Source organism: Lepidochelys kempii, chromosome 10 (genome assembly GCF_965140285.1).
Source record: "Lepidochelys kempii isolate rLepKem1 chromosome 10, rLepKem1.hap1, whole genome shotgun sequence".
In the NCBI taxonomy this organism is placed as follows: Eukaryota; Metazoa; Chordata; order Testudines; family Cheloniidae; genus Lepidochelys; species Lepidochelys kempii.
Genome location: NC_136389.1, coordinates 46835452 through 46848292, shown reverse-complemented (window position 1 = coordinate 46848292; position 12841 = coordinate 46835452). Strand labels below are relative to the sequence as shown.

The window sequence follows — 12841 nt, the reverse complement described above, 5'->3', positions numbered from 1 at the left end:
GTGGGGCATGGGGTGGGGACTCGGGTGGCTGGGTTCAATTCCCCTCTTGGCCCCAGGTTTCCTGTGGGACCTCGGGCAATTCATTTCCCTGAGCCTGGGCCTCCATTCCCGACCCCCCATGATGGGGATAGCATGTGGAAGGGTGTGGGGAGGGGAGTACCCATTAGTGACTGTGAGGCACTGGGTTCCTGTGGTGACAAAGGTCAGATAAGCAAAGCTGGACTTTCAGTACAGCTCAGCATCCACCTGCTCTGCTCCTAACCCAGTGAGCTGAGCTCTTCTCAGCTGCGCCCGGAGTGGAGCTGGGGAGTTCTCCGGGGAAGGGTGGCCCATGGAATGGTTTTTCTGCTGCTTCTTGTTCCCTGCCCAGCTCACTCCCTCGGGACAGCCCTGGCAGACACTGGTTCCAGAGCAGAGGTGCCCTTCCTCCAAGGGGCTCTGCTGCCGGGAGTGGGGGGTCCGGTCCAGTCCCTGCCCTGCGCAAATCACTTAGGCCCAGATCCTCAAAGATATTTAGACTCCCAACTTCCATTGAATTTAAATCAAGGGAAGGCAGTAGCTTTCAGGATCTGGGCTTTAGTCTCTCTGCCTCGGTTCCTCTTCTGTGCTGTGTACTTCCCTCCCTCTGAGCAGGGGCGCTGGAAGAGTTTGTCTAGTGGGGGTGCTGAGAGTTATTGAACTAAACTGTAAACCCTGTATATGATGGGAACCACTTCAACCCAGCGTGGGGCCGACCCCCAGCACCAGCGTCTACAGCTCTGAGGAATGTTGTGAGGACAAATACATTAAGAGCATGAGATGCTCACATCCTGTGCAGCAGGGAGCCGCAGCTGTAGCTAGCAGGGTTAACAGGCCAGTGGACATCCAGTTGCTCATTCAGTCTGTCTCCCTTTCAGAGCAGCCGAAGGGGCAGGGGCAACCCGCGGGGTTTGCTTCGCAGCTGGGACTAGAACGCCTAAGACCCAGATCTGAAGGCCTCTGCCGCCCCCTGCTGGCAGCAGGGAAGAGCTGCCAGGGGCTGAGGCTCAGTCTGTGCAATAAGTCAGCAGGCTCCACGGCTGAAGTGTCACTAACCCTGCGGTCAGCTGACTCGGCCCAGCGAGCTGCTGACAGGCTGCGGCGCAGGGAAGTCTGTGGTCAGCTGACTGCGCTCCGAGATCAGCTGATGGCTTCCAGCCCTGGCGTGGGTGAGGGGTCCCGTGCCCGGCGTTGCAGAGACAGCCGGAAACCATGGTGAGCGCAGGCGCCGGGCATGGCTGGCTGGGGGGTGTTAGGCCTTTGCTGGGATTTGGGGGCCGGCGGCGATGCAGAGCTGAGTTCCTGGGGCAGCAGGGACTCTGGGTACAACGGGAGCCACGCCTGGGGGCTCCCCGTTACTAGCCCAGTCCTTGGGGTTCGCCAGGCCAGTGTCACGAGCTTCCTAACATGTGCGTCAGGGAAGGGGGAGAGCTGGGGGGAGAGGGGAGTTGGGGTTAAACATTGTGAAGGGTCTGGCTTAAAAACTGCTTCCTCCCTCCGGTGACCTGAGATCAGTGGGGTCCCAGGAAGGAGTTGGAGCAAATGGAAAGCGCTGCCCCTTTGCACAGTGGGTAATTGGCCTGGGGAACCCACAGTGGCAGCCGGGGAATGGAATGACGCCCCTTTGAGTTCTAATACCTCTCCTAGTTAAATGTGCTCGGGATAAATGAATCTCCTGCTTCAGGGTGCAGGCCAGTAGCCTGCAGGGGTCAGGAAGGAAACGCTGCCTTCCCTGCCTCACTCCCACCACCCAGAGTACTGCCCTGCAGGATGGGGCAAGTGACAACTCCTTGTAATGCATCTTTCCTCTGAAGCAGCCAGCACTGGCCAGGGCTGGGGGCAGGATGCCGGGTCTGATGGGCTGTTGCTGTAGCAGCACCTGTGTTTCTAAAGCAGGGAGTACTAAAGGCTTCAGCACTGGATGTGCAGGGGAATGAGTGGGAGGGGAAAGGATCATTTCAGAGCCACGTTAATGTTAAACACTGGGGGGATCAGCCATCCTGCTCCCCTCGACCCAGATGTCTGCCCCCTGCTCTGAGCAGCTTATGCCAGGTTCTGTAGCCTGTGGACCTGTATACGTGAGCTCCCAGAGACTTGTTCCCTTGCACTCACTGCCTAACTGCAGCGGGTATAAAGCAGCTGCTCCAGGATGCAGGCTCATGGTCTGTACCAGCATTTGCTGGGTTAAACTGCTGAAGCTGCGGCCTAACTGGCAGCTATTAGGAACGGAAGAGGTTTAGGAACAGGAAGGGGCCATCTGCCCTGTCCTACCTTCACCCCACCCCTTCATCAAACTGATCCCTCTGGGCATACCCCAGCCCCCTCCAACTCTTTCCTTCTCCGGGGATGAGTCTGTCTCCTTCAGACTCTGGGCCCAGTTCAGCCCTGGGGGAAGCCCATTGAATTCAGGGTAGTTGCATCCCCTCGTGCCAGGGCTGAGCTTGGCCAGCTGAGTTTGGTTGTTCTCCCCAGGAGCTTGCTCCAAAGGCTGATGGCCTCCATGCACGGAGCCGTTGCGCCTGAGTTCACGGGGCCTTATACAGTGGGGACCCAGGGCCTGAGGAGGAGAGTTATTTGTACATCTCCGGATCGACCCAGCTGTTGTCCAACTCTGCAGTAGGCTCAGCCAGAGCAGAGACTGGAGATTAGGGCAGCCAAGTACCCAGAGAAGAGAGAATTCTCGGGGGGGGCGGCTCTTCTGGTGCAATGGAGACAGGGCAGCAATAACGGTGGGAAATGAGGATTCCCCTGCTCTGGCAAGAACAGCAGGGCTGCCCTGCAAAGGACTCTCTGCCGCTGACGTCCCCTGGCCCAAAGGCCGCCTGGGTCCTAACTGCCCCCGATCTTCTCCTTCCAGAGGTTCCGGTTTTGCGGAGACTTGGACTGTCCCGACTGGGTCCTGGCCGAAATCAGCACCTTGGCCAAAATAGTTAAGTGGAAGCTTTCTCTTTCTCTGTTTTCTTCTGGATCTTACCCAGTGCCCAGCAGCCTGGGATCTGAGCACTTTTTGCTCTTAAACCCCCACAGAGACAGTATCGGGTGCTGTGAAACCAGACAGTCAGCATGGAGCCTTGACCGTCGAGAGGGGTATCTACGGCCTGGGGGAGCAATGGGAATATCTGAGTGATGCATCCCGATCTGAGCTCTGGGACTTGGGGTGTCTGATGAAGGGGGAGAGCTCAGGTCCCTGAGCAACCGGCGTGAACTCTGCACCTGTCCCTGGTTGAGAGGGCGTCTCTAAGAGAGCAGGGAGGGCATCTCTTAAGAGAGCGGGGAGAGGCTTGGGAAGTACGTAGATCAGGCTTTGATTGAGGGCTCGAGCAATACACTCAGTGCAGCACAAGAGCTGGCTGGGGCTTTAGCTTGACCATTGCATCCAACTCTCAGGGAATCCAAACCATGGTGTGCCCCAAAGTGGCAAGAAGCGAGTGGTTTAAAAACAACCCAAACCAGTGGCTGTTTGGCTGGGGCAGGGCAAGGCTGAAATGGGTCCCGCTGAAGTAGCGGAGAGCGTGTATTTTGAGGGGAGCTCAGACTCCTGCCAGACAGTGCCCGCCAGGCCCAGCATTGTGGTGGGGTTTTATTTTCTTGCTCTCTCCTTTCCAGTCCTCGGTGAAGCTGAAGCTCATCTGTGGCCAGGTGCTCAAGGACCTGCAGGGTGAGGGGATTGATGTAAGTGAAGGGCGTTCTTCTCCCACGTTCAGCCCAGCTGAGCTGGGATCTTGCGATTGCAGAGACTCAAGTCTCCCCTCCCACTGGCTAGGTGGCATGGGCCATGTCGAGCTGGCCAGCCTCAGGGCAGGCAGTGCGGTGGAGTGGGTGGGGTATCAGAGTGGGAGTCAGGACACCTGGGTTCTATTCCAAGCTCTGCCACTGATCTTGGGCAGGGTGCCTAAAGCCTGTGTCCCTATCTGTAAAAGAAGGCCAGTGATGGTCCCTCATCGGGGAGATCTGCTGGTGGAAAGGGTCGTACAGCTGCTAAATACTTACTAGTAAATAATAGTTGCTCTAAGGGTCCTGTGTGGTCTGTTTCACCTCATCCACCCATTAGCCCTGCCATTGCTAGGAGAATGGCCGGTGGTTGACAAAATGGATTCCCTTGCAGTCTCCCAGCAAGGGGGTTTGGCCGCTTGGGGACATGGGCCTGAGCCATTTGTAACGCCCATCACAGACAGCAGCTGACCCGCTGTTTGGATTGTGGAGGTTCCCTGTAGGACATGCCTGGAGCACTAGCAGCCAGTGGGAATGGCCCATCCTGTACCCTCTCATTGTGAAGGCAGCTTGGTCTAGTGGGAGCCAGGAACCCAGGAGTCCTAGTCCCAGATCAGTCATGTGCCATGTGGCCTTGGGCAAGTTACTTAGGCTAAATCCAACAGCTTCTAGTAATTTGGGTCCCCCCTTGAGACACCTTGGCCCCATTACTCAGAAGTGCTGAGCCCCCACTGCTCCTATTGACTCCAAGTGCACCCAAAACCAGAGGCCCCTTGTGTTGACCTTAGCCTGGCTCTGCTTGCCCCATGGAGGATCTGCTCAGTGAGGGCTCAGTGATCATTCTGCACCGTGCTGTGTGCGCCGGGAGCAGGGTCCCCTGGGGCTGATGGACCTGGGTGTTGCTCTTCTCTTGCAGTATGAAAAGATCCTGAAGCTAACGTCGGATGCCAAGTTTGGTGAGTGTCGTTCCCTTTCAGAGCAGTTGGGTGCCCGTAGCCTGGGCTCCTCTAGTGCTGTCCATGAGGCCGTCACGGTGGATTTGGCTCTTTGCCTCACCCGCCTTCCAGGGAGCTTTGCTGGCTTCATTACTAGAATTGACATTCCTCTGTCTGTGCTTACGGCAGGAAGGCTGCGGAAAACCGGTGGCTTTGAGATGCTAGGCCAGGCTTTGGCTGACTCTTACCTCCCCCCCGGCCCATTCCACACCCCAGTGCCCTGGCTGAGGACATTTTACCTGCAGTGTTTATGGGCGCCGGGCTCGGCTTTGTTAGCCACATTGTCTGAAAAGCGTCGCTGGCTGGGGTCTCGAGTGGAGAGGCACGTCCTGAAGCAGTGAAGGCCTGAAGAGTTAATGCTCAGCCACTGGAAACCAACGGCACCCTCTGCTTGTGAGCAAGCACAGGAGCCCTGCTAATCTCCCAGGGTCCTTGCCCCTGTTCTGTCTGGGGGAGACGCTGCTAATCGGCAGCCTGACGAGTTTCCCCTTCTCACTCCAAACGCTGCCCTGGCTTTATATTTTTGGGTGGTTCTGGGCCCTTGCGTTGGGGGATAACACCATTTTCCTGAGCGTGTGGAAGAGCCCTGCGCCTGATGGTTGTGGTGATCACAGTAGCAATCAAAACTTCCCAGGCGCTGCCCGAACAGCCCCCGTCCCTGCCCTGCAGAACTTGCTGTTTTAGTGTGGCAATGCAGACGGGAGGGGATGGGTCCCAGGAACTCAGCCTGGTCGGCGCAACAAAGAGAAGGTTAAGGGGTGATGTGATGGGAACCTGTAAGTACCTACATGGGGAACAAACAGCTGATAATTGGCTCTTCAGTCCAGCAGACAAACGTCTAACATGAGCCAATGGCTGGAAGTTGAAGCTAGACCAATTGAGACTGGAAATAAGGTGTTTTTAACAGGGTCCTTAACCACTGGAACAACTGCCCAAGTGCTCTCCATCACTGGCGATTTCTAAATCCAGATCTGCTCTGGTTCAAACAGGCATTAATTCAGGGACGCCCAGTGGGCTGTGTTACACAGATCAGACTGGACGATCGAGGCCAGATGGGACTGTGATGTAAGCTGTGAAATGTCTGGTTTGGTTTTTATGAATGAGCTGACCCCAGCTGAGTTGCCGTGCTGTGGCTTGGCCCTTACTGCCACTGGCCCGATTATGGTGCAGTGTTAACCTTAGGCTTTGGCTGTACGAATGGTTAGTTTCAGCAAACCAGGGTGTAAATCGGCCACGTGCTAGGTGACTGGGTGGACCCTGCTCCACACCCCGAGTTCCGCAGTGCGCCTGGGATCCGCCCTGCTTGGAAACAGGAGTAGGTGAAAGTGCCCTAGGGAGCTGTTAGTCTGCAGCAGCAGGGTCCACGGACAGTACGCAGCTGGCTAGGGCAGGGCAGCTTTACACCCCTGCTTGCCACGAGCTAAGTGTTCGCTTAGACAGGCCCTTACTCCTCTGGCCCTTGGCCATTATTAGTATTTGGATCCCTAGCATCAGTTGATTATAGTTAGACTTAACCTCTGCCTGTCCCAGGCTTGTTTAAATCCTAACCTGTTTTGACCATTGCCAGTTGCACTTGACTCTTCTCCCCCCCACCACACATATCAGCCCATTGCTGCTTCTCACCCAGGTTGGTGACAATGAGTCCAGTTCTTTATGCCTGTTTCCCTGCTGCCCCTTGTGGCCCAGTGCGAGGTGGCGTCTGTCCGTGCACCCTCTCTAGTCTCTTGCAGACGATGAACTGCAAAGGGCAGGCCACGTCAAGGGCTGTCGGATCCTACGACAATGGAGACGGACCCTTGCAAGGGTTTATCAAAGCTGCCTCCCTGCAGGGAAGAGCCCTGCTGCCATGCAGAGGCCCAAAGATTTCTCCTTCTCTCTCCAGAGTCTGGGGACGTGAAGGCCACTATTGCCGTGCTCAGCTTCATCCTCTCCAGTGCGGCCAAACACAGCGTAGACAGCGACTCTCTGTCCAGCGAGCTGCAACAGCTGGGGCTGCCCAAAGGTAGGGGAAGTGCCAGGGGATGGGTCCCTCGGAGTGGGCTGCAGTGCACTGGGGAGCCCTGGGGTCAGTAGCAGCAGCCTGTCTGGTGTGACGTCAGCCAGAGGAGGAGCCCGGTCTATGCACCCCACGCACCAGGCTGTAACTCTGGATAATTGTGTCCTTCCACCCTTGCTCCAGCACTCTCCCATCAGCGAGAAGTTAGAACTCGCTGTGTCAACCAGCAGGAAAGACTTTGGAGCAGTACCTGGGCCATCTTCTGATTGAAATGCCCTAGGGTACCACTGTCCCCCCGGTATCCCTGGTACGCCCCAGCATCAGCATCCTGTTAGAGTCCCCCTGCTAAACAGGCCAACTCAGCTGTTCGCAGCCAGGGTCCCTTCTGAGCCCATTGGAACTGGAGTCGTGTTGTGCAGGGACCGATCTGATGCTCTTTGGTGGGTGATTTCTTGGTCTCCGTGTTTTGTAGAACATGCCACAGGATTATGCCGGTCCTATGAGGAGAAACAGAGCCCCCTACAGGACAGCCTGAGGGCACGCAGCCTGAGATGTAAGTGTTCCCCCTCTGGCCGTGCAAACCTGACACTGCTCCAGGCCGCAGATGGGAGATGGTCCTTCAGCAGGGGTACAGGCCCTGCTGGTACCCTCTGCCCCAACTCCTCCAGCTGTTCTCCTGTGTCCATGGATGGAAGTTCAATAGGACTTTCCCCAGCCATTCTCCTCTGGGACTTCCTGGGGAGAACTTGCTCCTGAGGGCTGTGGGACCGGGTCAGTTTGCTGAGGGTGCCTGGGTTTTCAGCAACAACCGAGGGGGTGACCAGGAGCTGGGAGCAGAACCCTGTTGTCCGACCACGTTGAGCTGGGACCTTGTCAGCCCGGTAGGTTAGGAGCTGTCCAGGTTAGTTCACCTCCGGGATAATCCAAGTGCAGCAGGGAATGGTGCAGGTGATGCACTAGGCAGTGCTCTGCCCTCTACGTTGTCTTTCACTGCCACACAGAGAGACAGAGCTGAGGCGGTGCTAACCACTTGGACTCATGGGAATCTTTGCAATGAGGGTTGTGGCTGGGATAACACAGCTATCTCGGAGCGCTCCACTCCACTGACCGAAACTCCCTTGTTATTTCAACTGGAGACATTTCCTTCCTGTAATGTCTTACATTGTCGATGTGGGCTGGTAAGACAGTTGCTGTGTTGCGCACACACCAGAGGTGGCTGCATTTCAGGGGTGGGAGAAGCCGCTTAATGCTCTTGAAAAATGCTTCCCAAATCTATATCGCCGGCTTGTGCATAGAGAGAGTGTTTTACACTGACAGTGCAAACCTGAGACTGGCTCTGCCTCTGTCCTCAGTGAACCGTCTGGACTCTGTGTCCTGGAGGGTGGATCACACACTCAGCTCCAGCGAGCTCCAGCAGGTCAACGAGCCCCTCGTGCACCTGAAGTTCACCGTGCGAGCCGGGGACCGAGGCGGGACGGAGCCCTTTGCCATGACCATGTCAGCAGAGAAGTTCCGGGTCTTACTGGCAGGTGAGTAGACAGCAGATGGGCAGCTTGGAATCGCTCGCCTCGTCCCTGCCCTGCCAGCTTGTGCTTCCTTTCCTGTGTCCCCTCTGCTCCTCCTACTGGCTGGGGCAGAGATCGGCTGTCTCCTGTCGTGTCATTTCTCTGTTCCTGCTCACAGCGGAGAGGTTATTCTCTGCCCTGCTGTGACCAGTGAATTGGGAACTGGCTGCAGCGTCCCCTGTTGAGATCCAGGTCACTCTGCCCCCATTGGCTGTTTGCATCTCCTCTTCCACTTTCAGAGCTGAGACAGGCCCACGCCATGATGAAAACTCTCAGCTGAGGAGGGCAGCGAGCGTGGAAGGAGCCAGCTGATTGTGCAGAGGCCCATCGGAGAGTCTGGTGGGTGTGGTTCCTCCGCTGGGGAAGCCCCTCGCTGCACACAACCGCAGACACTGCCTGGGCAGAGGTTGGACTGGGCTCTCTCCTCCCTTCTCAGATCCCTGCAGCTGAAACTGATGACTGCTCTTCCCACTCTTGCTGGCTGCTGTCTCCCCTGCCCACCTCTCTTGCTGTCTCCTGCCTGCCCCTCCTCCAACCTGCCTACAAGCCCTTGTGCTTCCAGGACCCCCACCCCAGGACCCACCCCCAGAGCAATGGTGGATGGGGGGGTTGGTGGCTTCTGCATCTGCTAATGAGATCTCCACCTCGAGACCAGCTTCAGCTCGGAGTTCCCATAACAAAGGTGTCCAAACCCTTGGGCCATGCCACCGTGTTACACACACACCTCCGGAGAATACCCAGGCCTGCCGGCTGGAGGCTAGTTTAACACTGAAAGACCCTGAAATCCCCTGCCCAGCCCTTTGTTGGTGGCTCTGTTCCTGAACAGCTGCAGGGAGCTGATCTGCCCTTTTGCTTCTGCCTGAATTGTCTCCTGTGGCTACTCCAGGGCAGGCGCGCGGGTTCCCATGTCTCCTCTGGAGACGTAGCGTGCTGCAGCCCACCAAACGCTGCGGCTAGGCCAGCTCCACATCACCTGTTGACTGAACTCCTGCAGCAATCTGGGATGCCTGTGGCTGGGGCAACTCTCCCAGTCGTACATAAGAGGTTGGGAAGTTTCAGGCAGCTGAAGCAGATGGAGCGTTCTCTAGTCCCTTCTTGCTCCCCCGCATCCCTCCCCTAAAAAGCACTTTGCCACTGTTCTTTCCACTTCCTCTAAAGGAGCCTCTTGCCTGTGGGGGAATAAATGCAGCTTTTCTATCTTTCCTTCCACCCCCCGCACCTACCACCTTTTCCAGGGCAGCTCAGTGCATGGAATAAAGGATCAGCAGGAACGTGCATCTGCGAATCTCTCCATGTGTTTACGGTTGGCCTTGGCACATGAAGCCAGTTATTTGTAATGTTTCCTGTTTTGCCAACGGGATCCAATAAAGCCACGTGGTTAACAAAGGCAGTGCCCCGCAGGAGCGTTTTTAATTTGCACTGCTGCCTCCCTTGTTACCCCTGTGCCCTCATTTCTGAAACCCTCATGAGATGGGGAACAGAGACGTTTCTTTAAATAACTGGAGTAAATCTTTCGTATTTGAACGGGAGGGACTGATGCCACAGGCAAAATTAATCACACCGGCAGCTGCCGACCCCCTGCAGCTCTGTCAATGTCTCTCCATCCCACATACACCCTCCCTGTTCCTTCAGTCCTGACCTTTGTAGAAACCAGAGCCAGGGTAGGCAAAGTCCATAAACTATTCGCTCGCCCCAGCCTTGTCTTGTAACAACCCTGGCTAGTCCAGCCGTTGCCCCAAGCACAGCTCTGGTAACACAGCCATCGGGGGACCAGTTGGGTTTTGGTAACTTCATTTAAATTGTGCTCCGTTTACATTGGCCCCTGCCACTGGTGCCCTATTGTGCTAACCCCCTTTCCTGGCTACAGCTCAGGGCTCTGATTTACAGGAACGTCACAGCTTGGGGATCATGCAGTTGCTTCTTTAGTGCAAAGCCCGCGTAGCCCTGAGGCAGTGAAGTGGGTAACCATTTTAACTGCAGCCTTTGAACTACATTTGGTAAATTGCTGCTGAACAGCAACGGACCAGGGCAGCCCTGTATTGTTAAGAATAAGGCCGTGTTCCATTAATTGAAAGGCAATACAGTTAAAATGGTACACGAAATTGTTTAGTTTCTAAGGCCAAATGTGGTATCCCTTTATAACATTTTCTTCTTGGAGGGAGGGGAGAAAGCCATTTTGTTATTTTTAATCCCCATTTTCTTGTCTTGACTTACACTTCTGCCTCTTCCATCGTCTCTTGGTGGTTGGTTTGTCCATCACAGGCAGCATGGTCTGGGGAGGTAAACCAGAGTGGCAGGAGTTTTGGATTCTATTCCTGGCTCTGACACTGATTCTGTATTCTCAGGCAAATAGCTCTGCCTGTCTGTGCATCAGTTTCCCCATCTGCAATTGTGGGAAACCAGCACTGCCAACCCCAAGTGTTCACATATAATGAATCAGTCCCCCAAAACCATGAGATTGGCTCAAAAATAATAAATCTTGTGGTTTTATTTTTTTCTGCTTTTTGAGCCTTTAGGGTTCCTGTTTTTGCTTATTGTCTCAGCAACCATGAGGGTACTTTGTCAGGTTTTTTGTTTTGTTTTATTTAAATGAAAGCTGTGAATCGCATGATTCCAGGAGCTGGGGCTTTAAGAATGTATCATGAGAGCTGGCAACACTGAATGTGAGGTGGTGTGGCCTCCCTCCGACCCAGAAGGGGAGGAACCACCCTCTGTGTCCAGAGCCAGACCCATCTCATCCCTCTCATCGGAAGTGGATAGGCAGGACAGGAAGTGTATAAGGTGAAGCATCCAACTCAGGGCTGAGACAGCGAGGGAGACAGATGCATACTGCTCTCTCCAGTCTGCTGGCTTCGCTGCCAAGCCAAGAAACACCCTGTTCCTGGAGGAACCTGTGTCAGCAAAGGAGCTGTCGGGACGATGCTGGCCACCTGCCCCAGGGGAGATGGAGGACAGCCACTGATCCAGGTACACCCCGAAGGGAGGGTAGGAAGTGGCCTAGGGGCAGCCAACTCCAGTCTGGCTGTAGTGCTGCCCGAAACGCGATCAGTGTGTTGCAGTGGGATTCCCCGCTGCCCCAGGGACTGAACACTCCGCCACTGTTAGGGCCCTGGGCTGGGACCCGGTGGAGTCAGATGGGCCCAGGTCCCCCTATCCACTGCCACCCCACCTCTGGGGTGTCAACCTCCCCACTGGTGGCCAGGTGGCCATTCTTAGCCTACCCTCCGCCAAAGCTAGGACACTTGACTATTCACTGCCCTGCCTTAGGGCTGGAGTTTTGGACCGTTTGGTGCCGTGCCCTGTTTGAGGCCTGGACCCCTAAACCTTTGTTGCTATTCCCGGGCCGGAGCTCATAGACTCCCTGTTTGCTCTGCCCAGGCCTGAGGGTCGGTGCCTATAGACTGGCTGGGGTTTTGCCCATTAAGGTGGTTGGGACACTAACGCCTGCGCTCCTAATTCCCCTGAGACTAGGCAGTGATCTCAGTGACATAGTAAGGGGGGTGGCCTGCCTCCGACCCAGAAGGGGAGGGATGACTGCAATCCCACTACAGAGACTAATGCTTACTCCCCTTGGAAAAGTGCTTTGAGCTGTTTGGCTGAAAGATGCTACAGAAATGGAATATAAACTAACCCATCTCGGCCTCCAAGTTAGTCTCAGTAGGATTAGCTCAGTGTGTCGAACAGCAGGCCGGGTCCCTGTTTTAGCAAAGGAGAAGGGTTGCTGTCAGACAAACTCAGTGATGAGGGATAGTTTAAAACCAGCCCAGCTTCTGAACATCCAACATCCGCATTATTTTACACCACGTAAAAGAGGGAGGGCATGGGTGTGGCAAGGTCTCTTCTGTTTTGGCTGTATGGGGGACTCTCACTATGGTACACCTCCTTGGCTTCACCACCTCCTGGGATGGACCTCGGAACCTTCAGCACCCCTGTTTCACACCATGAGCTCCCCACAGCGAATCCACCTGAATACGACACCTGGGGAAGCCTTACACACACCCCGAAGGCGAGCCAGGTACCCCCGACTTCCTCAGTCAGCAGTGAGTCTCAGCCAGTGTTGTAAAACAGAAGGATTTATTAGGTGTCTGGACCACAGCGTAGAAAAGTTCTTTGTTAGTACAGGAAATTACAGCCAAGTCTGGGTGAATCCGGACTCCAGAGGCCCTCTCCCCTCTGACTTACCCTGACCCAGTCCTGAAAACGTGTCCAGCAGCCCACGCCCCACATGTCCACTCCCCCTCAGTCTCTTGTTCCCAGTTTGTCATATTCATTACATGATCCAAACATGAGAAAGTTTGATCATCTGGTTGTGTATTAGTTGCAATGACTGGCTGTGGTTGGCTTGGAAGCCTTGAGTCATCTTTGTGTTCTGCATCTGCCAGCTGTACAGTTTGCTGTGTTGATTGATTGTTTTCAAAACAAACTCTACGATGTAGAACACAAAGATGACTCAAGGCTTCCAAACCAACCACAGCCAGTTGTTGCAATGAGTGTGAGAAAGTGGGATTTTTTCTTTACAATAGCTGGAGTTGTCCATCCTATTCCGACACAAACAC

At 55.2% G+C, this 12841-nt stretch overlaps 1 protein-coding gene across 1 annotated transcript; it reads left to right on the top strand.

Annotated features, from left to right (window-relative positions):
* Positions 1-1066: 1066 nt before the first annotated feature.
* Positions 1067-9672, top strand: LOC140918551 (COMM domain-containing protein 4). Its single transcript, XM_073363259.1, has 8 exons — positions 1067-1233; positions 2876-2947; positions 3625-3690; positions 4646-4685; positions 6607-6726; positions 7193-7273; positions 8073-8249; positions 8525-9672. The coding sequence occupies exons 1-8, from the start codon at positions 1231-1233 to the stop codon at positions 8563-8565; spliced, it is 600 nt and encodes a 199-aa protein (XP_073219360.1). The 5' UTR covers positions 1067-1230; the 3' UTR covers positions 8566-9672.
* The last annotated feature ends 3169 nt before the right edge of the window (positions 9673-12841 follow it).

Excerpts from the sequence above, each read along its gene's own strand:
- LOC140918551 (XM_073363259.1), top strand. Across the intron at positions 4,686-6,606 it reads AACGTCGGATGCCAAGTTTG|AGTCTGGGGACGTGAAGGCC; the intron begins GTGAGTGTCGTT and ends TTCTCTCTCCAG. Across the intron at positions 7,274-8,072 it reads GAGGGCACGCAGCCTGAGAT|TGAACCGTCTGGACTCTGTG; the intron begins GTAAGTGTTCCC and ends CTCTGTCCTCAG.